Raw genomic sequence first — 26866 nt, 5'->3', positions numbered from 1 at the left:
ATTTACTACTTTTGAGAGAGAGAGAGAGCGCACAAGTGGGGTGGGGTGGGCAGAGGGAGAAGCAGATGATTCCTGGCTTGATCCCAGGACCCTGGGATCATGACCTGAGCTGAAGGCAGACGCTTAATGGACTGAGCCACCCAGGTGCCCAGGAAAGGTTTTCACCACGGGCAGACAAGTTAAATAACTTGCCCAGGATTTCACAGCTAGGAAGTGACAAAGCTGTGATTTGATTCTGACTCCACAGGATGGGATCCGTGGGTGGCCGGGCTGGGGTGACTGGGAGAGACTCAGTCTCTCTGGGAATGAAAACAGGTGAGCAAGATATCAAGATTTCCTGTAAAGTAGGCAGAGAACAAAAACGTGGGTAATATACCCCTTACTACAGCTTCAAAAGCTTCTATGGCAAGAAGTGGCACATAGCTATTTATCTCCTTTGATTCTTGGATCCTGTCAGCAGATTGTCCCGCTTTGAAGTTTCCTTGGAAACCGCCCCCCCCCCCGCCATTGTCTTAATACATGTGAGGAAACAAAACCTAGGAAGCCCCCCAGCAAATCTGAAGTCTGGTCCGTGAAGGGGCTTGGAAAAGCCCTGACATCTCTTGCATTGCTCGCCTTGTTCCTAACGGACTGGGGATCCACCGCAGTATCGAAACCGCGCCGGGGCTGGCGCTCAGACCGGAACAGGTGGAGTGCATCCCGGTGTCCGCGCAGGGAGCCGCCTGGAGCGGGCACACCCCGCTTGACAGCACGCCCGCCACAACCGCGAGGCCCCCGCGTGGGCGGCTCCCACCCGCCTGCCTGCTCCCTAGACAGTAACGAGGCTGAGGCGGGATGGAGGGGCGAGTGTGACTTCGGGAAAGAGCCCTGGAAGCCGGGCGGAGTTTTACTCCCGGCGTGGGAGCGGACGGGTGCCGAGCGCCAGAAAGCGGGCGAGCGGGCGAGCGGGCGAGCGCGCACGGGGACAGAGCCCCGCAAGCCCCGCGGAGTTGCATTCCCGGCGTGGGAGCGGGCGGGTGCCGAGCGCCAGAAAGCCTGCGGGCGAGCGGGCGAGCGCGCACGGGGACAGAGCCCCGCAAGCCCCGCGGAGTTGCATTCCCTCAGGGGCAGCCGGCCGGGCGGGAGCGACCGCCGAGCTGGCGGAGCGGGCGCGCGTCACCGCCGAAGCCGGAGCCGGGGCGGGAGCGGGAGCCGGGGCGAGCCGCAGTGCTGCGCAGAGCCCGGCAAGTGCGGCCAGCAGCCCCGAGCGCAGCCGCGCGCCCTCCCCTCCCGGCGGACGTCGGCGCGGCGCGGGCTCGGGCGCCGGGGCTCGTGCAGGATGGGCCCGCGCGGGGTGCTGCTCTGCCTGCTCCCCTTGGTGCGAGCTGCCGGGCGCCCCGAGGGCCGGACCGACGAGCCGGGCCTGGAGGCGGCCCTGGCCGTGCCCAACGCCTCGCACTTTTTCTGGAGCAACTACACCTTCTCCGACTGGCAGAACTTTGTGGGCCGGAGGCGCTACGGGGCCGAGTCCCAGAACCCCACGGTGAAAGCCCTGCTCATCGTGGCTTACTCCTTCATCATCGTCTTCTCGCTCTTCGGCAACGTCCTGGTCTGTCATGTCATCTTCAAGAACCAGCGAATGCACTCGGCCACCAGCCTCTTCATCGTCAACCTGGCGGTCGCCGACATCATGATCACACTGCTCAACACGCCCTTCACCTTGGTGAGGCCCCGGCCCCCCGCCTGCCTCAGCGGGCGCGGTCTGCGTCCCTCGGCCCTCCACGCCCCCGCCCGGCCCGCTCCCCCGGGCCCCTCTCCTCCGTCCGCGGAGTTCTCCTCCTCCGGTTTCCCCGGGTCCGGCTGGCTGGCCTCGCCTCCCCAGCTCCTTCCCCTCTGCCCTCCTCGCTCAAGTCGCAACTCTCTCCTCTGTTCTGTCTCGCAGACGTTCTGTCCCTCTGCTCTGTCTCGCTCTCTCTTTGTGTCTTCATCTTTTTCCCTCCCTGTGACTGTCCTTCTGTCTCTCTGTTCCTCCGCCCTGTCTCTATCCCCCCCTTTCCCTCTCCTGCTGTCCTTCTCTGTGGTTTTGTTTTTCTGTCCTCTCTCTGTCTCTTTCTCTTCTGTCTCATCACCTTCTGAGCCGGAGCTTCTGCAGCTGGGGGCACTGGGGTCAATGACTGGAGTGTCTGCAGTCATCCCGGAGCGAATGACCACTTCCTATTTAATATCACTGGGCGCTGGGCCTATTTGATATCAAGCAGTAAATCGAAGCTCCTGGAAATGTTGGCAGAGATTGCTAAGTCACCCCCATCCCCGAAGTTCCAGCGCATTCCGTGCCCCCCGCCTCCACCGCCACCCTAGGATGCTGCTTTGTGCTGCAGCTGCAACATCAAACAACTGCTAACTGTTAACAGAAACTTAAGTGCATTTTGCTAGACCACTTATTTAAATTGTGTCTCTCTTCTGTGGTTTGACAATGAGGCTGTGGTAAGAAGTGTTGGGGAAAAGATGAAGATGAGGTGGGCTTTGGTCCCAGGACCAGGCTAGGGGCATTTGCACATGGGTGGCAGATGCCCCCCCCCCCCAACAAGCCCTGGCTGCTTAGCATCAGTGGTGTCATTTCTGTCCCTCCGTGACTTGGGAGTGAGGTGCTCCTCAGTGGTTTGGGACTGTGAGGGCTAGGACTGAGGTTTCTGAAGCATGAGTTAACGTTTTTTTCACTTTATGGAATAACCTTATTGTTATTTGAGTTATTACCAAAGCAGTATCTGTTCGTACTTCTCTGTCTCTCTCTCACACACACACACTCAACCAGAAATAATAGAGAAGCCAAAAGAAGAAGGTGAACTCCCACAAGTCCATCCATTTGTGTGAACATCCTTCCAAACCTCACATTTTAAAACTACATTCTCTCTTTTGTCCTCATTTATGAGAACATTGCATTTTGCAGATGAGGAAACTAAGGCACAGAGGTTCAATCCCTTGTCCAAGGTCATTTAGCTAGTAATTGGCAGAGACAGGGTAAGAATTACTTTTCTGACTCAAATCCAGAGGTCTGTCCACTAAGCCACCGAACCTGGGGGTGGCAGGTGAGGAGGGCTTCTTGGGCCATGTTAAGCTTCCACTACTCCAAACCATGGACTTTTCCTGCTCGCCGGCCCGCTTATATCTAACCCAGTCCTGGCTACTCAGAATCCTCTCGTTACTAGCCAAGGACATCCCCATCCCCTACCCCCTGTTACCTTGAAGCACAAGAGAGAGTATCTCTGGTTCCCCTTGGCTCCCCCCCCACCCCCTTGGCTTCTATCCTGATAGTCTGCAATGTGGGTGGAGGAGGGGGTTGTTGGGCTGGGCCATCCAGGATGAGAACTGGCCCCAGGGCATGGCCCCTGGGCTGCTCTGCCCAGAGCAGGATGCAAAATTAAATCTTCAGCAGACACAAGGGGGTGGAGGAGAGAAGCCATGGACCCCAGGCTAGACTAACTGAGACCTGACATGTCCTGCCTTGGATGATCTCTTGCAAGAGAGGAAGTGGCAGGGTCCTGAGAACGCAGAATGCCTTCGAGATAATCCAGCGCAGCTTGGCCTTGAACCTGACCAGTGTAACTGCCCCAATCTAAACTCTTGTCAGAGCTTACAAGGTGCTGGCAAGCAGGGAGGATGAAAGGGTTGGGGGGAGGGTCTTCTAAGGTAAGGCACCCTGTCTTCCAGCTAGTTGGTGACAATGTTTTTCCTCCCGGGTTTCCTTTCCTGTCCACTTTACACATGACAGCTCTAGTCGTTGAGAGAAATGCAAACAGTACTTGGAATCCCCATGGCAGAGGCATACACAGAGTGTGATGGAGCCTGGAGGAGAGAATCATTTATTCTGTCCTGCCAGAGTCCCAGGAGAGGGTCAAAGGAGACTGTACAAAGAACGTGACATTTCAAAGGGGCCTGGAAGGGCAGGAGTTTCCCAGGTTGAGGTGAAGCTTCCATGCAGATAGAGGAAAGGGGAGATCAAAGGCAAAGGGCATCAAGGCTCATGGTGTGTCTGGGGGGATGTTGAATGGCTCAATGGAGCTGGAACAGTGAGGTAGAAAGCACAGTGGGGGGTGTGCTGTGGTGGGGGGTGGGTAGCTGGAGACAAGCAGAGTGGGCCAGAAAGGAAGACTGGGGCCAGCTTGTGAATGGGCCTGGATACTCTGGAGGCATCTGGCTCTGTCCCCAGGGCCAGGATGGTGTGAAGCAGGAAGGTGACAATAATCTGATTTTTAGTTAAGAAAATACCATCAGCAGTGTGAAGGCTGAATTGCAAGTGGGACAAGACTGGAGGACAGGGGAAGCTGCTAGGAGGCTGTAAACGGTCCAGGCGAAAAATGATGGGGCACTCCATGAGGGCCATGGCTTTGGGACTGGAGAAGAGGAAATGGATCTGAAAGCCATTGAGAGGCAGCCCTGGTTGGCTCTGTACTGTATTGAATGTGGGAGGTGAGAAGTAGGAGTTGCTAAAGATGTCTAGCTCCATAATGTTAATGGACTGCTCAGAAGCCTCATAGGGCTGCTACCTGCCAACCCCAGCAGTTAATGGACTGCTCAGAAGCCTCATAGGGCTGCTACCTGCCAACCCAGAGAGTAAAGCTACAGTCTGCTGTCCTAGTGTCATCATCTGGCCACACTCGTCGTCCCTCATGACTCTCTTCCACACACTCCCGCTAAACCATCCCACTGCTTATTCCTCAAACAGGGCCTGGGATTTCTGACTCAGTGCCAAGCCCTTTGTTCGTACTGCCACGGGTACGAAGGCTACTTACTCCTTAAAGCTCATCTCAGGTATCTCATGTGTCAGAACGAGGGTAGTTAATCGTGTTAAGTGCTTCCTCTGTACAAAGCACTGGTCTACCTTCTTTTCACGTGTTATCTCTTGTTTGATTTTCCTAACAACGGTTAGCCCATTTTACCCACAAGGACAGTGAAGCTTGTAAGCCTAAGAGCCTTGCCCCAGGTGACAGTCGTAAGAGGCAAATACTCTGCTATAAATCACTACATGATATTCTTTCTGTCCAACTGACTTGCTTGGTTTCTTTCTGTATCATTTTTCCTCTCTATCTCAGCCCCCTCCCACCCTGCCTTGTGACCCTGATGCCTCTGTCCTGGCCTTCTGTAGGGCACTGAATACTTCCCTTCTTGCATCCTGAGATACCTGAGTCCACTCCCCAGACTCCTTCGGAATCAGCGCTTGATCTTTCTTGGGCATGGGGCATCACTCAGGAGCGGCTCGAGCGCTGAGGGAGTGAGCAGGCAGCCATGGGTGATGTGGGATGAGGCCTAGGCCTGCTCCTAGGGCCCCACGCAGTCCTGGAGCTTGTCTTCTCCCTGCCCTGCCCACCCCTCTCCAGGCTCCTCAGTCCCCTTCCCAGATGAAATTGCAAGGTTTGCTTAGTCAACATTAGAGAACACAGCCCCCACGCTGTGTTGTGATTTTTCAGATGTGTCTCTCCCATTAAGTCTGAACTCATGTGGGCTAAGAATGGGTTTTATTGTTACCAGAAAAATAGCTACTATTTATTTCTGATAATACCTTTCTACCAATCTGCCAGACATGGAATTCTACCCTTTATAGACTTTTTAAAACCTAATCCTTACAATAAGCCTACAAGGTAGAGATTTTTAAGCCTCGTTTTGCAAATAAGGAAACTGAGGTTCAGAGAGATTTTATACCTCACCCAAGGTCACACAGCTAGAAACTAGTAGAGGCTGCAAGTCCAAGTCCAAAGCCCATGGATTCCCACGCTCTCCTGGCACCTAAGAGGGCTTAGCCCCAGTGATATGATCAGGTTTTGTTGAATCGAGTGATTGAAAATCAGTCATGCCAGAGAAAATCATGTGTGACCCACAGTTGAGTAATGTAGAATGGAAGAAGGGAGGGGCTGGAAGAAGCCTCCTGAGGGATGCTCCTCAGAGGCCACAAGGGGTGGGTGTCAGAGTCAAGGCCTGTTTGTCTTCTGACCTCTGTGGGCTGGTTTCCAGGTCCGCTTTGTGAACAGCACATGGGTGTTCGGGAAGGGCATGTGCCATGTCAGCCGCTTTGCCCAGTACTGCTCGCTGCACGTCTCAGCACTGACGCTGACAGCCATTGCTGTTGACCGCCACCAGGTGAGGGCACTTACCTCCAACACCCTGTCCTTCCCCCTCTGGCTTTGCTTCTCAGGGAACTGCAGGGCCCCTCACGACAGTGTTTTAGCACCTTTTTCAATAAGTATATTTGTCTTCTTATTGACCAGTATGAGCACTTAGACTAGGCATTTTAAAACATGTGTGCTAAGTACTACAAAAAATGATTATTCCCAGTTTGTTGTTCCAACAAAGGCTCGTTGCATTGGTGGTTCAGTGGTAGAATTCTCGCCTGCCAACAAAGGCTCATTGCTTCCATTTTGTGCCTCAGAAATTAATGAGCTTGTTTTGGGGGTTGAAAAGCAAACCTGAAAGTCACACATGAAAAGAGATTGGCAAATCATTGCAGGGCAGAGACAAGGGAGATGGATATTCCCTGGTCCCAGTTGTTGTGGAGGAAGATAAGCTAGGGTGTCCAGGTGGCAGGAGTAGGCCTCAGGGTAGGGCAGGAAGGCCCTCCTCACTGTCCTGCCCCATCAGACGCACATGGGTGGATATGGTAAAGGAAACCAAAAGGGCCTGGAGGTGCCTATCCTGGAGGAGGGTGGCTCCATGACAAGTACCTCGCACATGCTAACCCAGTAAATCCATGTTGCATCCTTAGGTCCGTGCTGAATCAAGGAGTGGAAGCTAAGGAAGGTGCATGGGTAGCTTTCCCAAGATCACCTGCCTGGTGAATGATGAAGCTAGGATTAGCACTGAGGTCTGTCTGGCTTCAAGCCTCTGCGCTGATCACTAGACCCCCCTATTCTGAGAAGGCTCAGAGGCATCTACAAGGCCAATATCATAAGGACCACCAGGACAAAGAGAGGGTAGGATTTATTCTGAGTAGCTCCAAGAGGTGCGAACAAAGACCGAGGGAGAGGAGGCTTCAAAGATGCAGATTCAAAGATGCAACTCAGTATGAGAAAGAATTTTCTAACAGATCAAAGCTGCCTGGGGAGGTAATGAGTTTCATTTCACTGGCCATTTTTAAGCAAGGGCTGTATGACACTTGATAAGGATGTTTTAGAGGACATTCATCATCTGGTAGAGAATTGGGCTTGGCAAACTATGAGATTTCTTTAGCCCTGAAATGCCATCATTTTGGCATTTATATTGCAGATGCTTTGGGCAAAGTCTGAAAAGGTGGCATACAAATATTTTTCTGCCTTTTCTTAACCTTCTTCCCTAATTCAACAAGAGGGACTCTGAGTTGCCTTTACCTGGCCCATGCTTACCCCCGTTTAACATAGCTAAGTGACAGTTGACCCTTGGGCCAAAGGTGGGTTGGTCTGAGGAACAAGGGGATAAGTCTTGCCCACATTGACCCCGTTGCTGTGACATAAACCCCCAAAATGGGGCCTTGTCCCAAAGCCAGTGAAATCTTTGAGTGATGTCCGGGCCTCTGATCCAGGCTCTCACTTCCTTCAGCAACCTGAACAACGAGAGAGCGTGAGGGGCAAAGATGACAAAATCCAGAAGGGGGATGTGCTAAGCAGCTTCTAAAGCCTAGTCACTTCCTCCCATTAAACCTAGAAAAAAACTGGAGAAAAATTTGGGTTGACACAGCCAGAATGTCCACTGTGTCCTGGGATGACATCCTCAAGTGGTGGCAGCTCTTTATGACCTCTCCCCCTGACCTTGGATTCACCTGTCTCAGGATGCCTTCATCAAGAAATAATGTCCCTAGTCTTAAAATGAGGATGCCATGAAATTCCCAAGTCTTGATTTAAACTTTTTAGGAGAATGGATTGTCATACTGTAGCAATTCCGGGATGCTTTTCAGCCCAAAGCCTGCAACACGGGCTTTACTAGGGACATGGGAAAACCGGACCCCACTGCAATTTTAGCAATAAATGCAATAATTTAAATAAACAAAGAATTGTATCACCAGTGTTGTGACTCCCCAGATAAATGTCAGTTTAACTTCCCATGACAGGTGGGGAGAGTCTCCTCTCCATGTTTGTCACCTCAGACCCTCTCAGAGCTCTCCATAACCTAAGGGGTCCAGAATCATGGGAGGTGGGGCCCGATCAGATCCCAAGATGGAGGCCAACCATGGTTTGTCCCTCTGCTGGCCTTGTGGGTGTCATGCAGGCAGACCTCCTACTCCACCCCTGCCCCGTCCCCTCACTGGCCCCTGGTTCTGCCACATATAAGCTGCAAGAGGCCTCTGAGTCCAGAGGACACCCTGGAGGGGGGCTGTGGGGGTGGGGCAGCCCAGGGGCTTCATCCTGAATGAAGGATGCCTCTTTATAAATAGGACCCACCTGCTTACTGCCACACAGGAGCCGCTTCTGTCGGGATTCCATCTGCTTCTGAACTGCTTCAGCCAGTGATGCACACCTTGCTTGTTTTCCAGGTCATCATGCATCCGTTAAAACCCCGGATCTCCATCACGAAAGGCGTCATCTACATCACAGTTATCTGGACCATGGCCACGTTCTTTTCGCTCCCACACGCCATCTGCCAGAAATTATTTACCTTCAAGTACAGGTGAGTTGACTAGTAAGGAGTAGCCTGGGGCCTCCTAGGCCCTTGATGGAGGGAAGTCGGAGCCCCCTCTGCCTCCGAGTTACCCAGTGCCCGCTGCACCCGGCTGTTCCCTCCGTCCCTCTCCCGTCCTCTTGCCCCTGAGCCCCAAGGCCTATCTGCCACATTCCTTCCGCTCTTTTTCCGCTTTTCCTCTCAACCACTTTAGCTCCCTGCTTGTCCTCCACCCAGTTTGTCTGCAAGGTCAAGGCAGGAGTGAGCAGCAGCTTTCACCGGGAACATGTACTTACACGGTCACCCAGACCGAGATTCAAAATCGCGCAGGCCTTGTCTAAAGTGGCGATGTTCAAATTCCGTCGCCCGGCCTGCAAACGGAACATGCCCGTGTCTGTGTGTCCGAGGCACGAAGCTCCACTTTCCCCTACCTCCCTTTCAGGCTTCTTTGTCATATGCTCTCACAGAACGAGAATGTCTTTCAAAGCACTTCATGTTTTTTTAAATTTAAACACTTGTGTGTACTACTAGTTCATCGAAGGTGCTCTCCCCAGCTAGACTATGAGGCCGGGGAGAGTTGGCGCCATTTCTGATTCTGCTACCTTGGTGTCCCCGAGCACCTAACTTACTGTCTCCACATAACAAGCCCTGAGTACATAATTACTTACTTACTGAATAAATGAATGGATGAACGAATGAGCTTCGAGTGATTTTCATCAGTTCACGGTTGTTTTCGATGAGGTTCCTTAGAAACAGACCCTGGGATACATATCGTGCTTTGTGATTTTAAGGAAGTGCTCCTCGGGGTCATGGCTGAGGGAGCGGGGACGCAGGATAGCAAGGGGATGGGGGTCCAAGGGAAGGTGCAGTTCAGGGGTTGGAGGGATGTCGGGTAGCTACAGCCAGTTGCAGGGGGGGCTCTAGAGCAAAGATAACATAGAGTTTGTGCAGCCTTGAGGCAAGGGAGCAGGGCTTTCATATTCCAGGCTTCCCTGGGGAAAATGGAAACTCCCAGCCCCTTTTGGCTCTTAGGGGATCTGTAGGAAATGATTCCAGTGACCCCTGAAGCGAGGCACCTACAAGATCGCAGGGTTGGCGGGGGGGCTGGAGGCCTGGCACTCCAGATCAGTGAAGGGGATTTGAGGGGACCGAGGGGGGGCAGTGCTGGTGTGTCCCACAGTAGCCGTGTACTGCTCGTCCTGAACCGTGCACTTAAAAACACGCATTTCTGTGACACGGGCAGGGTCAGGAGACTAAGCTCTGAAGGCCGGTTACAGCTACCGTTGACCCTTGAACAACACTCATTTGAATGGTGTGGGTCGACTTCTATGTGGATTTTTGCAGTTAATACAGCCCCGCACTGTAAATGTATTTTCTCGTCCTTCTGATTTTAATAACATTCTTTTTTCCTTACTTTATTGGAAGAATACAAGTATATAATACATATACAAAATATGTGTTAATCAACCATTCAGGTTTTCAGTATGGCTTCCGGTGACTAGTAGGTGACTGGTAGTTAAATTTGGGGGGAATCAAAAGTCATCCATGGGTTTTCAGCTGTGCAGGGGTCAGTACCCCTAACCTCGATGTTGCTCAAGGGTGAGCTGTAATTTATAGGGCTCCCTCCCCAGATTCTACAATATTGAAATGAATCACATATCTAATTCCCCTAGCACTCAGACTCCCATCTGCCTTCACACGTGGGGAGCTGGGTTTTTTTTCTCCTGTTAACAAAAGCAAAGAGAATTCTCCCTCTTTCAGTAGTGATGGCCACCAGCACATATGACAAGAGCAACAAGCCACATGGTGTGAGGAGAAAACAGCCATTTTGAGTTGCTGCTCAGATGTTTTATAATATGACAACCCCATTCACACCCACAGTCTGGACATTTAGATTAGGACACGGGGTTAGGATTCCCACCACAAGTTCCTGCCTTGTTTTTCCCGGGTCACCTTTTAAAAGGACCACTCAGAGTTGAGGCTGTGAAAAATTAGTGACCACCGCCCCAACCACCTTCCATGCAAGAGGTGCTTGCAACCCTGCTCTCTGTCTCCTGCTTACTCATGACCCGGGACAGAGGACTGTCCTTCCCCCAGCTCCTTGTGCCTCCATTCTGGGATTTGTAAGTAATAAATCTTGGGACTTTGTTTCCTTTGTGTGAGTGTATTGAAACTGCGCCTTCCATCAAAATGGCCCTAGGGTTTTCACTTCCCCAAAGTGGGAGCTTGGATGCCAAGGGAGGTACTTGCCAACCCTGCCTGGGGACTCAGGCCTCCTCATTCAGCAGGTCATAATCTGCAGAGTCTTAACACACCAGCTCTAGGGCTTCCTCAAAGAGGAACCAGGTGCATTCCATAGAAAATAAATACTTGTTATATGAATGGCTGAAGGTATGTTAGTTTAGGCTTTCCCACTCACATTCTTAAGACCCATCATTTCTTTGCCCCACTCCTTAATACCCCTCTGGAATGGGAGTAGGTAGTAACATGAGGAATTCCAAGATTTCCTGAGCACATTGTGCTCTCAGGTTGAGTTAGTTCTAAGGCTAGGAATATCAGTGTTGACACTCATTCATTGAACAAATATTTACCAGGTCTCTGTTATAGGCCAAGAATAATGTAAGGTTAAGAGGACACAGAGAGAGCAGGTGTTTTCCTTATCTTTATAGAACTCCCAACCTAGTGGGGAGCCAGAAATGTATCAAATAATTACTCTATAGCAAAAGCGCTCTAAGGGATGTGCCCAATGGGGAGAAAGGCCAGTGCTTCTTGGGATGAGGCCTTTCCACACTAATGGCACACCCTCCTCTTTCTTTCTCTCTCTCTGCCTCTCTCTGTTTCTCTCTCTCTCTCTCTCTCCCTCTCTCCCCTGCCACCAGTGAGGACATTGTCCGCTCCCTGTGCCTGCCAGACTTCCCTGAGCCAGCTGACCTCTTCTGGAAGTACCTGGACTTGGCCACCTTCATCCTGCTTTACATCCTCCCCCTCCTCATCATCTCCGTGGCCTACGCCCGAGTGGCCAAGAAGCTGTGGTTGTGCAACACAATCGGGGATGTGACCACAGAACAGTACCTGGCCCTACGGCGTAAGAAGAAGAAGACCATCAAGATGCTGATGCTGGTGGTGGTCCTCTTTGCCCTCTGCTGGTTCCCCCTCAACTGCTATGTCCTCCTCCTGTCCAGCAAGGTCATCCACACCAACAATGCCCTCTACTTCGCCTTCCACTGGTTTGCCATGAGCAGCACTTGCTACAACCCCTTCATCTACTGCTGGCTCAACGAGAACTTCAGGGTTGAGCTGAAGGCATTGCTGAGCATGTGCCAAAGGCTGCCCAAGCCCCAGGAGGAAAGGCCACCCTCCCCAGTTCCTTCCTTCAGGGTGGCCTGGACAGAGAAGAGCAATGGCCGGAGGGCTCCACTAGCCAACAACCTCCTGGCCTCCTCCCAATTCCAGCCTGGGAAGACAGACCTGTGTTCTGTGGAGCCCATTGTGGCAGTGAGTTAGAGGGGGGCCGGGGGTTGGGCGGTGAGAGGCAGGGGGAGGGCTGTCTCCAGCCAAGGTTGGGAAAGGGCCTGAGGACAGAACCTGGAAAAAAGCCTGTCCTCTCACACATGACCTTCACAGTGCTTGAAACAAGGTCCTACAGAAGCCATGGGACCCGTGATTTCCTAGGAAATGCTGTCTAGCCTCCTACCCCATTTGATGTGAAAACTAAAAGACAACTACCAATTAGACACATGTTTATGAATTCCTGTCTAAGAAATGCTGCGAGGCATATCACCCTGGTTCCCTGAGCCAGAGAAACCAGGACAGCTTCAGCCCGCATGAGGGCTGAGTCAGCCCTCTGCCTAACAACCCTCCCTGCCACCAAACATTCATAAAGGACACCTGAGTCATCCTGGGGGTGTGGCTGACCCAGATGCGCCAAACTCCACTTGAACAAGATTCATTGGCCAGTGAAAGGTGAGTGAGCCACAGCTGACACAGAGGGGGTTTTTTGCCTCACTTTCTGATGTCCTGGGCCAGGATGAATCACAACAGTGTGGCGGCTGGCTAGATAGATGACAAGAAAGGACCAATTCAATTCCCTTAAAACAAAGAGGAATTATTGAGTTCTCTTAAAGAAGAATTATTATTAAAACTTGGGAAAATTTAGAAAAGCACAAAGAAGAAAACAAAAATCACCCCCTTCTGTCACCAATGGTGATGAGTTTTGTTAATACACTGTGGATTTATTTGCAACTTTTTCCTTTGCATGCGTGTGTGTGCACACTCTTCCTTCCATTCTGAATTACACTTTTCCACGTAGAGATAAGCAAGAAACAGGGCATAACAGAGAACTTCTGAGCACTTCTCCCAGGAGTAGTGTACACCGAAGAGTTGAAAGAAGAGGTGGGAGAGGAACCCAAGGAGAAGGCTTTCATGGAGCCAACAGACTGCCCTCATCTCATAACCAGTGGTAGGAAGGGTCTGGATGAAGTATCTCTTCTCCGATGGCAGCCATCATGAGGAGCCGGGGAACAAAACTCATCCAGGAGGCATAATTCCTTCTCTCCTGCACTCACATGGAACAAGTGGTGGTAAAACGTTGCCTTGCCTTACAGGAGATGATGGAGCAGGCTCTCCAACATGCTGGAAATAATTGCACTTAGACACTTCAAATCCCCCCAAGCTGTCTAGACAGGCCACTTCTCTGTGTTGTCTGAATAATAAGGCTTCTTCACGCCAGTTCCCCAAAGACGACTTACTTGTCAACATCACCCAGCTCACATGTCACCTTCAGAAACCTATGACATCATCATAGTCCTTAAGGACTCAACATGCCAGAGAAATCTCATTCCAGAGACTGAGTGTTTTCATCACCTTCCGTCTGGTCCTGAGTGACTCACTGTGTCACCCAGGAGACATAGGCAGAATAGAACTTAATTCACCCACCCTAAACAGTTGCCAATCTCACACTGGTTTTGGGTTTCTTTCTAGCACCAGATAGATCTTGAAAGCAAACATGGATATGGAGCTGAGTGGAAGACTGAGGTTTGGGGAGAAGGGCTTTGTCCAAGGTTCACTTAGATCTCTTGACTATTCATTGAAACTGAACTTGGTCATATCATCTGCTTTCCTATAATGAACCATGGGGGTTCATTATCCTATTCTATTTATGAGAATGTTTGAAATGTTTGACTTTCATGGGACAGAGAGGCTTCTAAGCCCATAGGGATCCCAAGATGGATTTTTCAGGCCAAATGGCTTCCAGGCCTGTGCCTACTGTCTCTGTGGTGTCAAGAAGTAGCTAATTGTTTCATCTTAATGCTGCCATGGAAATTCTTTGAACCAGACAGAGAACAGACAGGAGGACTACAAATAATTTGTCCTGCTCTGGAATCATGGGAAAAGTGAAGCTTTTCCTTGCTGAGGACATCTAGAAATACTACCAAGTCAGAGGAGACCCTTCTCTGCAGGGGAAGACCCACAGATGGCCCATTAGGTCTAGGTCTCCTGTCAGTACCTTGTCTTCCCCATTCCCCTTGTTCTCTGTGTGCCTCAGAGCCAAAAGCAATTCGTATTTGTGAATGTGAAAGTTATTAAACTTGAGTCTTTCCAGTCTGTCATAATGAGTACTCTACTATCAATGCTCCAGTCTCAATAAAATATATTTTGGATGCATGGACTATGCTTCTTGGACTTCTGATTAAACCACAGTTTGTAGCCTTTAAAATGGGGGTCCATGTGGATCACAAAGAGAACATGAAGACCATCTGTCCACACACCTGCGTGTTACAACTGAGGAAGCGCAAACATGCTTTGGCTAGGGTAAATGGCCAGCTGGAAAGCTCTGATCTCAGTCTAGTTCTTCTTTCATTGAGCTGGCTGCCATGCCCCCTCTTTTGTGAGGACCCAGGACTCTACCCGTGAGTCCTTGGTGATTTGGGAGGAGACAGAGCTGCCACTGGAGCCTCGGGATTGGATTCCCCACCCACAGTGTGCACTGGATGCCACATTCACACATTGGCCAGGATTTCTGCCCCATTGGGCCTGGGGTCCCCTTGTCCTACCAGGTAAGCTGGATAGGGGCCTTTGTGGTATACATAGTTACTCTGATGCCACCCAGGGCCCAGGAAATCAGTGTCACATAATTTTATAGAAGGTTGTATATAGGTGTAATTTACAGAGCCTAGGGGAAGACTTGAAAGAAAAATGAAAGGCATAGGAAAAGGAGAAGGGTAGTAAGATTTGCTGACACCTAATATGAGGGATGCTATGCTAAATGCTTCTCAGCTCATGATCTCATTCACCCTCGCAGCAATCCTCCAGGGTGGGTATTATCATTTCTACATTGCAGTTGAGGAGACTGAGGCTCAGCTATAGAGCACACAGCAAAACTGGGGAAATGCTACCTTCTTGGAAATTAGATTTTGAGAAGGCATGTAGAGAAAGAATCTTGATTTGTTTTTAATTCAACGTTCTACAAATTTCCTTGACTGTGAGACACTTTTGGGGTAAAACCTGTTAACCGTCCTAAAAATAAGTGCTTGAGTTACACGTTTTGGGAAATGCATGACTAGGTAGACCCCGTGGCCAATGAGTCCATGGCTCTAATACAGTAGAACTCAATTCTGGTTAGAAACATCTTCCAAACAGACCGTAAGTGACTTCCAGATTGCTGGTGCCCTGCTTGACTGACCATGGTAGGTTGCCAAGGCAAACAGTTGTCTTTTAGCCAGCCTGGGCCTCGGGGTCCTCAGATGGCACAGGCAGAACTCAGCTAAACCCTTACTGCTCCAAACTGGTGTGACATGCAGGCCTCAGGGCCTCTGTGCTGCTGTCCAAGGTACAGGCTCTAGGATAATAGGAGGCATGCCAGAGTGTTGGGGGCCAAAGGCAAATCTGGAAGATGGCAGGGGAACATCGACTGGGGAAACAGCTTGTCTTAGAGTGTTGCCTGTAGGTGGTAGAAGATGCTCATAGTGCTGAGTTCAGGTCATTAGCATCTTGCTTTGGCATCTCTGTGTACCCGCCCCCGCCATTCTCTCTCATTTCAAGGAGTAGCTAAAGAGGGAACAAATAAGGTATGTGCAGTGCTGGATGGCACTTAAAAAAATATTCTAATGATATTTAATGTGAGAAAGCCCTGAGTTCACTCTCCTTTCTGAGACTTTGTAGCCTCTCTTGCTGAGAATAAGCTATTTGCTGCCTTATGGGTACGAAGCGGTTGATGTTACTAGCTCCTTCTCTCCTCCTGTTTCTAGTCTAGCAGGAACCTTATCCTCAGTCTGGTCATGGATTGAAAGTGCTCAGATTAAATGTGAGGAAGGCAAAGGAATCATGAACACAGGATTTAGGATATTGGTTACTTGAGATGGAGGAGAAGGGGTTAGGGTGATGGGGTTATAAATAATTGTCAAGGTTCTAGTTTTTGTTTGGGGCAACATTAAGAGTGAGGCATAAACCAAGGATTATGATTAATTCAGTTCTGTGCCTCTGTAGTCTACAAACAAACAAACAGTAAACCAATAAAAATGGAGATCTAGAGGTCTAAGCCTTTATTTTTCTTCCCTGTATCCTTCCAATCAAGTTACTTCTATATCTGTATTATTAAAACATGCAAATAGAGTTCACTTCCAAGACGAGTAGGGTATAACAATTATATTTCTGTTTTTACAAACAACCTTGCTCTTCTGGAGTTAAAACTTCCTCTTTGTTTCTGGCTTAGTTTTCTATGTCACTATCACTAATTCCTCCCCAATTTTTCGGAAGAGTTAAAAACCCGTTTGTGACCTGCCCACGCACATAGAGTGTCTGCCATCACCCCTCCCCCACACCTCCTGGGCTGTCAGCTGCTCCTCCCTGGGCTGGCAGATCTTTCTGTCTGCAGAACACCTGCTTTTCCAGGATCCCCGTTCTCCTCTACCCAGTGGCTAGGTCTTGCAGTTTCCTAGATACCTGTTTTCCTCTTTTTTTAAATTTACTCCTTTATTTTAGAAGACCACATTCTCTAGCAGTTGCCCAAGAAAAGGTACATAGAAACTAACTGAATTTTGAAAACATTTCTATTAGTTTTCTACTGCTGCCATAACAAATTCCCACAGTCTTAGTGGCTTAAACAGCACAAATTTATTATTTTACATTTCTGTAGGTAGGTCAGAATCTGACACAGGTCTCCTAGGGCTAAAATTAAGGTGTCTTCAGGGTTGCATTTCTTTCTGTAGGCTCTGGGTTGGATCCATTTCCATGTCTTTTCCAGCTTCTAGAGAACCCCCCCACATTCCTTAGATCATGGACTGCTTCATCCATGTTAAAAGCCAGCAACATGGTATCTCCCTGACCTTCTAAAGTCACATTTCCTTCTCTCTTCTTCTGCCTATCCACTCCACTTTTCAAAGGTGATTACAAGGATGTAATTTGTGAACCTTTGTGATTACATTGTGTCCACCTGAATAATCCAGGATAATCTTCCTATTTTAAAATCAGTGACTAGCAACCAAAATTCCATCTACAACCTTAATTCTCCTTTGCCTGAGCATATTCATAGGTTCTGGGAATCAGGAGGTGGGAGGCCATTATTCTGCCTACTAGCGTTGCTCATCTACTTTCCAGCATGTCTGCTGAGAAATTGGATGCTTTTTTGATTCCTAGTCCTATGTATGTGACCTGATGATCTATTTTAGGTAGAGGTCAAGCAGGTGAGTTGAATGGCTTTAGTAAGAATCATTACCTCTGCACCTGAAGTATTTAATATTGGCACAAACCTCTGTGATTCCTTCAGAGAGATGACATTGCTTTTGGCTTGTATTTTCACTGGGAGGAGGAGCTTCCAGGGGCTTCCATTTGATACTACTATAACTGACCTCATGTGTAGATTCTGTTGGTTGCTAAGTATTCCAACTCTACACTTAGAAACTCAGGAATTAGCCACAGAATAAATCCATGGACCCCATATGAGTGGGACAAAAGCCAAAATTCCATTTATCACTTGACCTCTACAAGACCTCACTCTCACCTATGGATCACAATGACTTTTTTCATCTCTAAGAATTGGTGTGAACAAAAAGCCAGTCCAGTTATCCCCAAATTGGTCATTCCATAAGCCCATTTGGAGAAGCTGATTGGGAGAACTATAGCACTTACTGTGATACTGTCATAGTCTTTTCTTTATTCAAGGGGTCCATGATCTGTAAACCAACTTGGGTATGGAAATTAAATGAGGGGCTCTGAATTTCAAATGTGATAGCTAAAGTTAGGTCTCCATTTGCCAGACCTATGGGTTTTTTTGTTTTGTTTTGTTTTACAAATCAAGTAGTACCTTAGTAGAATGTCCTTCTATTCATTCAAGGTCCCTGTGATAATTTAGTCACTATGAAGTTCCTGTAGGACAAATAATTGATTAATGAGCTGACCCTGCTGATTGTCATAGTAACCATACCCTCTGTGCCCCTAGAGATGAGTACTACTACTTGGCTTCTGCCATCCCAGAATCCAGTCCCATCAACCTCACTCATATTAGGAAGTCCATTTCAAAGACAGCCTCTTCACATTCATTTTTCATGCATGGAAAAGATCCACTCTAGCACTTTCACATATGTCTGCATTTCTCTCACTGGTGTGTTTCTCTATGCCTTGGAAAGGTCTGGGCCCTCTCAGAGGACATATTTAAGGGTGAATGCATGGGTCATACCTAATAAATCCACTGCACTATTCCTATTTCTCAAAGTCTTTGCATTACTTCTCCTAACTTATAAAGGAATTTATGACATTTCAAGCTCATTTGGCATAGACCAGTACTGAGCCCAGAGACAATAGAAACCTAGCAGATCATTAAATTAATTATAAAATTATTATTGCTTATTAAATTAGTTAAAATCATTCTCAAGGCCCCAAATAGCTAAAATAATCTTGAAAAAAGAAGAATAAAGTTGGAGGTTTCATTTCACACTTCCTGATTTCAAAACTTATTATAAAGTTATGGTGATCAAAACAGTGTGATAACTGGCAAAAAGACAGCTCTAGAGACCAATGGAATAGAATAGAAAGCCCAGAAATAAACCCTCATGTATAAGGTCAAATGATTTTCAACCAGGGTGCAAAGACCAATGGGGGAAAGGAGACTTTTTTTTTTTTTAAAGATTTTATTTATTTGTTTGACAGAGAGAAAGCAAGAGAGGGAACACAAGCAGGGGGAGTGGGAAAGGGAGAAGCAGGCTTCCCGCCGAGCAGGGAGCCCAATGCGGGGCTCGATCCCAGGACACCGAGATCATGACCTGAGCCGAAGGCAGTCGCTTAACCGACTGAGCCACCCAGGCGCCCTGGAAAGGAGACTTTTTAATAAATGATGTTAGGTGAATTGGATATCCATATGCAAAAGAATGAAGTTGGACCCTCACCTCATACTGTATACAAAAATCAATGCAAAATGGATCAAAGACCTAAATATAAGAGCTAAAACTATGAAACTCTTAGAAAAAAACATAGGGAAAAAAGTCTTCATGACATTTGATTTCACAATGATTTCTTAGATAGGACAGCAACAGCATAGGCAACAAAAGTAAAAATAGATAAATCTGACTACATCAAAATTTAAAACTTCCGTGCATCAAGGGAAACAATCAACAGAGTGAAAATGCAACCTATGCAATGGGAGAAAATAATTGCAAATCAAATATCTGATGAGGAGCTAATAGAATATATAAAGAACTCCTACAATTCAACAACAACAAAACAATCCAATTAAAAATGGGCAAAGGAGAGGTGCCTGGGTGGCTCAGTCAGTTAAGCTTCTGCCTTCTGCTCAGGTCATGATCCCAGTGTCCTGGGATTAAGGCATGGGTTGGGCTCCCTGTTCATCGGGAGCCTGCTTCTCCCTCTCCCTCTGCCAGTACCTCTGCTTGTGCTCTCTTTCGCTCTCTTTCGCAAGTAAATAAATAAAATCTTTTTAAAAAATGGACGAAGGATTAGCATAGACATTACTCCAGAGAAAATATACCAAGAAACATATGAAAAGATGCTCAACATCAGAAATCATTAGGGAGATGCAAATCTAAGTCACAGTGAGATACTACACATTAGAATGGCTAGTATCAAAAAACCAGAAAATAATCAATTTGGAGAGAATGTGGGGAAATTGGAACTTTTATACATGGTTGATGGAAATATAAAAGGGAACAGCTACTAGGGAAAATAGTATGAGAATTCCTCAAAAAAATTAAAAATAGAATTGCCATATGATTCAGAGATTCCACTTTTGGTTGTAAACCCAAAGGATTTGAAAGTAGAGTCTTGAAGAGATATTTGTACCCCCAACTTCATAGCAGCATTATTCACAAGCTAGAAGGTGGAAGCAACTCAAGTGTCCCTCAGTCTATGAATGGATAAACAAAATATGGTATATATACACACACCGGAATATTATTCAGCCTTAAAAAGGAAGGAAATTCTGACACATGCAACAACATGGATGAACCTTGAGGACATTATGCTCTGTGAAATTAGCCAGTAACAAAAACACAAATAGTGTATGATTTTACTTCTATGAGGTCCCTAGAGTAGTCAAATACACAGAAACAGAAAGTAAAATGGTGGTTTCCAGGGACTGGGGGAGGAAAGAATATGGAATTATTTAATGGGTATAGAGTTTGGGGTTCTGCAAGATGAAGAGTTCTGGAGATTAGTTGCACAACAATATAAATTTATTTAACACTACTGAACTGTACACTTAAAAATGATTAAGATGGTAAACATCACTTACCGTGGTAAATAGAACAAAAAAAAAGAACCATGTGCTCTTTTTTTTGGTCTTATTTTATTTTAAAAAATGGTTACGATGATAAATATTTATATTTATAAATAAATAAATATAATATAATATATTTTAGAATATCATTATAACATACATGTAAATTTTATATGCATTTTAATGACAATTTTTAAAATTTTCTTTCTTTTTTCTGAAAGATTTTATTTATTATTTGACAAAAAGAGAGAAAGAGAGAGAGCATGCGTGCATGCGCACGTGCACAAGCAGGGGGAGGGGCAGGCAGAGGGAGAAGCAGGCTCCCGGCTGAGCAAGGAGTCCGATGCAGGACTCGATCCCAGGACCCTGGGATCATAAGATCATGACCTGAGCTGAAGGCAGACGCTTAACAGACTGAGCCACCCAGGCAGCCCTTAACCACAATTTTTAAAAAAGAATGTAAACTGCATATCAAAAACAAAAAGCTATTCTCAGCAGCCCAAACTTAACCCACTGATTCCAGAATCTCTGGTGTGTTTTCTCAATTTGATAAATTCAGTCTAATTTACATTTTTATTCTTTCCTCCCTGTTCTAGCACTCTGATAATCCATTCGCACATATGTTACCTCCATGTTTATATAATTCAATTATTTAAATCATACAGTTATTTGGTGTGTAATATCTCCTCTGGGTTTGTTGTTGTAAATGGCCGCTTACGGCACCCTGGGCCTTAGCATTAGCAGTGGAACTTGAAGAGGCTTGACATTTTATATCGGGTGTTCTTTGATGAGTTACTGTAGGTCTGTAATCAGGGTGGGCTGGCCTCATCCAATGGAGAGGAGTAACTACTTCTTCAGCAAGAAAGGCTCAGTGAAATGTGGGGTTATTGGAGTCATCTGAATACCCACAAATATTCCCATTCCAATTTTCAGGGTGCCATACTTCCCCTATAAATGCCTTAACTCACGTTAGAGACCAAGTGAGGCTTTGAATTAAACCTCTGTTGTAATTTTTCAGCCCACTATGTCTGATTAACCACTATATTAGCTACATTGGCTCTGCAGTTTTGAGATACAGGAAAGTCTTTCAGGACAATCGTAGAATATCCTTCATTCTCTGATGTAAAATTCTCAGGCTATCATTTTCTTTTTAAAACTATTATAACTTAGTTAGAAGCATCCATCCCAAATTACAACTCATATATATTTCCTTTTTTTAAAAGATTTTATTTATTTATTTATTTGTTTGAGAGAGAGAGCATGAGCAGGGGGAGAAGCAGGGGGTGGGGAGGGAGAATCTGAAGCAGACTCCATGCTGAGTGCAGAGTCCGACGCAAGGCTCGATCTCACGACAAGATCATGACCTGAGCCAAAATCAGGAGTCGGATGCTTAACCAACTGAGCCACCCAGGTCCCCACAACTCAGATATTTCTTATGTCCATGATAATGGTCAATTGCTGTCGCCAGCAAAGCTTTGCTTTCAATATGCATTTCATTCCAAGTGACCATGGTGGATCATTTAAGTGACTGCTCAGCCCAAACATGCTCTAGAACACCTGTGCCTCATCCTGTAATGCTAACCCAATCCCCACTGCCTTCAAACCCTATGAAATAAGATAATTAATTCCAGATCCCCATTTCTTTGAAAGTCTATAGCCTGCCACCAGTTCTGGAACAAATTCCTTATTAATCAATGTCCTTTGTTACAGAAAACAGAACCCACTCTAGCTAGTTTAAATCTAAGTGCAATTTTTACAGGATATCAGAGAGAGAAGATTTTCAGGAACACTAGGGAACCTAGTTGGGATGTTTTATTTTTTTTTTTTTAAAGATTTTATTTATTTATTTGACAGAGACACAGCGAGAGCAGGAACACAAGCAGGGGGAGTGGGGGAGGGAGAAGCAGACTCCCTGCGGAGCAGGGAGCCCGATGTGGGACTCGATCCCAGGACCCAGGGACTATGACCTGAGCCAAAGGCAGATGCTTAACGACTGAGCCACCCAGGCGCCCCAGTTGGGATGTTTTAAAAGCGGAAGCACAGCAGCCAAGAGAAATGCTCAATTAGTCCATGGGACAATGCTAGAAGAAACCCACTGATACAACTGACCGTCATTCACCACCCCGCATTGTAGAATCTCTGCTACAGCTGCCACAAATCAACCAAATGCCTCAAGCTCAGTGCTCCCAAGAAGAACAGTCTGACCTTTACCCGGATCACTGGTCTACCCAGGTCTACTGAAGTCACCTTCACATAGCTTACTTCTGTGACTATGTCTGCCAGAACCTGGGCCACATAAAGATTGCTAGTTGCAAGTTATGGAATATGCAAAATTTTAAAGCATTCCAGGCATGGAATTTAAAGCATGATAGGGCCCTTGGGAAGTGTCTGCAGAGCCGTTGAAAGAGTACAGGTAGTCAACCCAGGCATAGTCACTTCAAAGGAAGGGTTACCTAGCTCTGTGCCTCAGAAATACTGGATACGTTTTTAGTCCTTATCCACTCAAAGCCATTTTATCAGTGAGAAGCGTGATTTTTCTTTCTGGGAGAAGCTGGAACCTCTTCTTTCCATTATTATACAAAGTTTTGCTGAAGCGTTTTTTCCATCTAATTTTATGTTTTATTAAAGTTCCCTACCTCTGTCGGGCCCTAAGGGCATTTGTTAGGCCATCACTTCTGGAATTCTCATTCCTTTCTGTTGATCCAAGATACAGAAAACATTTCTTTTTATATCGAACTCTTATCCTGCAACAATGCTAACTCAGTAATTCATTCTAGTAGACTTTTTTTTTAATAGATTCTTTATGATTGTCTATGTATATGATCATGTCATTTACAAATAAAGACAGCTTTACTTCTTTGTAATATACATGACTCATATCATTTTCTTGTCTTATTATACTAACTAGATTTTCTTCTACCATAGTGAATTGAAGTATTGGGCATGGACTTTAGATGTTGTATTTTTCAGCTTTAAAATTTTTAATTGGTTCCACATTTGACTATTCTAATAAGTGTGTAGTGGTAACTCATTGTTGTTTGACTGCATTTCCCTGTTGACAAGATGAAGCATCTTTTCATATGCTTATTTGCCACCTGTATATCTTCTTTGGTGAGGTGTCTGTTAAGGTCTTTGGCCTATTTTTCCATGGGGTTGTTTCTTTTCTTATTACTACATTTTAAGAGTTTTTTTTGTAACAATTCTTTGTCAGATGTGTCTTTTTCAAATATTTTCTCCCAGTCTGTGGCTTGTCTTCTCATTCTCTTGACATTATCTTTCACAGAATAGAAATTGTTTTAAATAATTTTGTCCCATTTTATAACTTTTATCTTCAAAAGCAATTGCCTGAACTTTTTATGCCACCATTACAGAAGTACCATCCTTCCCCTATTCGATTATTTTTTATAATTTTTATTTCTTTGCTGAGATTATCACTCTGTTCATTCACAATGAGTATATTTTCCTGTAAAATATTTGAATAATTCCAATAGTGGCTGTTTTAAATAAGTTTCTTGTCTGCTGAGTACAACTTCTAGGTCATCTCAGAATTAGTTTCTATTGCCTGATTTTTCTTTCGAGAATGGGTCACATATTTCTGTTTCTTTGCATGTTTAGTGATTTGTTTAATTGATTGAATTATGAATATTACGACGGTATGTTGAACATATTCCGGATGTTTCTCTGAAGGGTTTTGTTTCTCTTATTTTGATCTAGCAGGCAGTAACCTTGATATCCCCTATGGTGGCCAGCAGAAAATAATCTCTTCTCAATTCCCTCAATGTCCACCTGCTGCTTATCAGCTGGGCTTTGCAGGGCTTCCCCAACACATGCATGGTTTAGTGCTCTGCCAAGGATTTTGGCTCAGTTTATATTAAGATTTTGTGTTTCACTCCTTCTGCAGCTCCTTATCCTCCACAATTTCTACCCATAACTTTCTAGTCACTCCGCAAGCCCTGAACTTTGTCTTGGGCTATTTCAAGGAGGAAGATTCTGGCTTTCTGCCACCCTGAGCTTCATGCATTATTAAGTAATTTCTGTAGACAAAAGCCTCTGACTCCCAAATCACACCAGTTGCCATTGTATTTCAAGAGTGGGCTCATCCCCATTTCTACCTGCTTTTTGTCCCTCTCCAATGCCTTTGTAAAGTTGCTTTAAAATATTTTTCCAGATTTTTAGTTGTTAATACAAAAAGATTAATCCGACCTAGATTTTCTGTTATTACCACTCTGAATGAGTTTGTAAGGTTGTTTTCAGCTTGGGCTTTCCAAACCCACGAGTTTGGGGCCACATCCAAGCATAGAACTGGCTTAGATTTCCAGTTTCTTGTGGGTAACTCTATTTTCCACCCTTGGCCCAGGAGGAGTGGGAAGTTTCCAGATCATTTCCCCTGGCTACTCCATACCCTAGTTCCACTTACACGATTTAGTCTGAGAACACAACCACTCATAGGCTTCCATCTTCAGGCAGGAAATTCCAGCCCTGACCCCAGTATAACCTCAGCATCTAAAATGTATAGTCAATCCTGATAGTCTTATGGGCAGTTCTGATATCAACTCCTACTTACCAGTTTAACTTTCAGTTTACTCCTTGTTTATAGAATTTGGATTTTTCCATTTTTTAGTTTTGAACAACATTGCTAGGCGTTTGTAGTCGGCAGACAGCATCCTGCATGAACCCAGGCACACATTTTCTTTTTTTTTTTTTTAAGATTTTATTTATTTATTTGAGAGAGAGAGAATGAGAGACAGAGAGCATGAGAGGGAGAGGAGGGTCAGAGGGAGAAGCAGACTCCCCGCCGATCAGGGAGCCCGATGCGGCACTCGATCCCGGGACTCCAGGATCATGACCTGAGCCAAAGGCAGTCGCTTAACCAACTGAGCCACCCAGGCACCCCAAGGCGCACATTTTCAACAAAAAGTTCAATAATTCACTTTGCATAAGAATTTCTTAAAGTATGTTTTAAATCCAGCTTCTATTTATTATGCATTAACTAATTGAGAAATGCAATTTAGTATGCAATTTAGTCCATTGAAAGTTGCAAGCTTACTTTAGAGTCACCATAAACCAAACATAATGTGCCCATTTCAGACCTTATGACAAATTCTTAGGGAAATTGTAAATGAAAAGGTTCAGGCAGTATTCAATAAATATTTATTGATTCAGGCATTCTAAGTGCAAGCAAAACAGTAGTGAATTCTCACTGTAAACTGTGCTAGGAAGTGTTACTATCTCTATTTTATAAGCAAGGAAACAGACTCAGAAAAGTGAGGCTGAAGTGATTTGTCCAATTTCACAACTGGCAAGAAGTGTATAGTGGGTGTTAGACCCGAATCTTTCTAATTCCACTGGTCATGCTTTTGACCACTATTCTATGTGGTTGTGGGTCTTGCCAAAAATTATCTAGTAGCCATGATGAAGGCCTGGAGTAGATAGCTCAAAGAGGCTGCCTTTAATACCTAGCTATGAGACTCTCAGAGGCGCTAAATGAATTTGGAACCTCCTTGGGCTACCCCAGGAAACATCATACCAAGCAGATTCTTGGCAGTCCCTGTTTTAAATTTGTGGCTTCAACGATCACACCCCAAGGTGTCCATGACATGTAGTAATTTACAAACCTGAGGCATGATTTCTTTTCATCCTTCAAAGCTTTCAAAATTTTAAAGTTTTAAAAAATGATTGAACATGAAAAAGATCAAAATAGAAACAAAAGTCTCTGACCACCTACCCATGGCCTCACACATTAGAGGACACTACTTTTAACCCTTCTGGTGACAGACAGGTAGGTAAGGTTAATGCAATACCCATTCCTAAGCCCCTTCTTTCTTTCAGCTAAAGGTGACCATGTTACAGTTCTCGCCAAAAATATAAGTTAGTCTGCTGGTGCTATCCCTTCTCCCTCACTTCCTAATCCTGTCTGGAATGAGGTCTTAATGGCTGGAGCTGCAACATCTAACTTCTGATCGTGAAGAGAAGGCCAGGAGAATTGCGGTGATGTTGGCCCTGTCAATGGGTATTTCTGAACTAATCTCGTAGCTACTTACCCCTGCACTGCTTGTTATGAGGGATGGGGAGAAAAAAACAACTATTTCTTCAATCCACAATATGCAGATTTTCTATTAACTGAAGCGGAAGCATTCTTCAATGGTTCACCTCTATAACTTTAAATAATGTATTCAAAATTCCCCTTTTTTGATTATCAATTTGCTCCACTATCTATTGATTCCCTGTCATAAGACACGAGTAATCAGCTCACTTACAAGTCCGCACTTCCTCACTTCTCCTGGACTCTTTCCCAGACCCTCACTGCTTCCTCCTTTTGTTGCTTAAATAATCATTTTAATTCCATCGAGTGGTATTGTGTGAGTCTGCTAGGGCTGCCGTAATAAATACCACAGACTGGGTGCATTAAACAGCAGAAGTTTATTTTCTGACAGTTCTGGAGGCTATAAGTCCAAGGCCGAGGTGTCACCAAGGTTCTAGTGAAACCTCACCTCCTGGCTTGCAGATAGCCCCCTTCCCACTGTGTCCTTCTGTGTCCTTTCT

General features: G+C 46.1%; 1 protein-coding gene across 2 annotated transcripts; it reads left to right on the top strand.

The window, feature by feature from the left end:
- The first annotated feature begins 1020 nt into the window (after positions 1–1020).
- On the top strand, positions 1021–14271 carry GPR83 (G protein-coupled receptor 83). 2 transcript variants are annotated; one of them, XM_036074999.2, is made up of 4 exons: positions 1040–1702; positions 5986–6111; positions 8474–8607; positions 11478–14271. In XM_036074999.2, exons 1-4 carry the CDS (start codon positions 1319–1321, stop codon positions 12100–12102), a joined length of 1269 nt encoding a protein of 422 aa, XP_035930892.2. In that variant the 5' UTR covers positions 1040–1318; the 3' UTR covers positions 12103–14271. The 2 variants fall into 2 exon arrangements, with proteins under 2 accessions (XP_035930893.2, XP_035930892.2); XM_036075000.2 differs by lacking the exon at positions 5986–6111 and having other exon boundaries at positions 1021–1702.
- Positions 14272–26866: the final 12595 nt, after the last annotated feature.

This window comes from Halichoerus grypus, chromosome 11 (genome assembly GCF_964656455.1).
Source record: "Halichoerus grypus chromosome 11, mHalGry1.hap1.1, whole genome shotgun sequence".
Lineage (NCBI taxonomy): Eukaryota > Metazoa > Chordata > Mammalia > Carnivora > Phocidae > Halichoerus > Halichoerus grypus.
This window is presented reverse-complemented; position numbering and strand designations above follow the sequence as displayed.

Bases quoted from the DNA above. Each gene is read 5' to 3' on its own strand.
- GPR83 (XM_036074999.2), top strand. From the start codon at position 1,319: ATGGGCCCGCGCGGGGTGCTGCTCTGCCTGCTCCCCTTGGTGCGAGCT. The intron at 1,703-5,985 runs GTGAGGCCCCGG...GCTGGTTTCCAG, and splicing joins TCAACACGCCCTTCACCTTG to GTCCGCTTTGTGAACAGCAC. The intron at 6,112-8,473 runs GTGAGGGCACTT...CTTGTTTTCCAG, and splicing joins TTGCTGTTGACCGCCACCAG to GTCATCATGCATCCGTTAAA.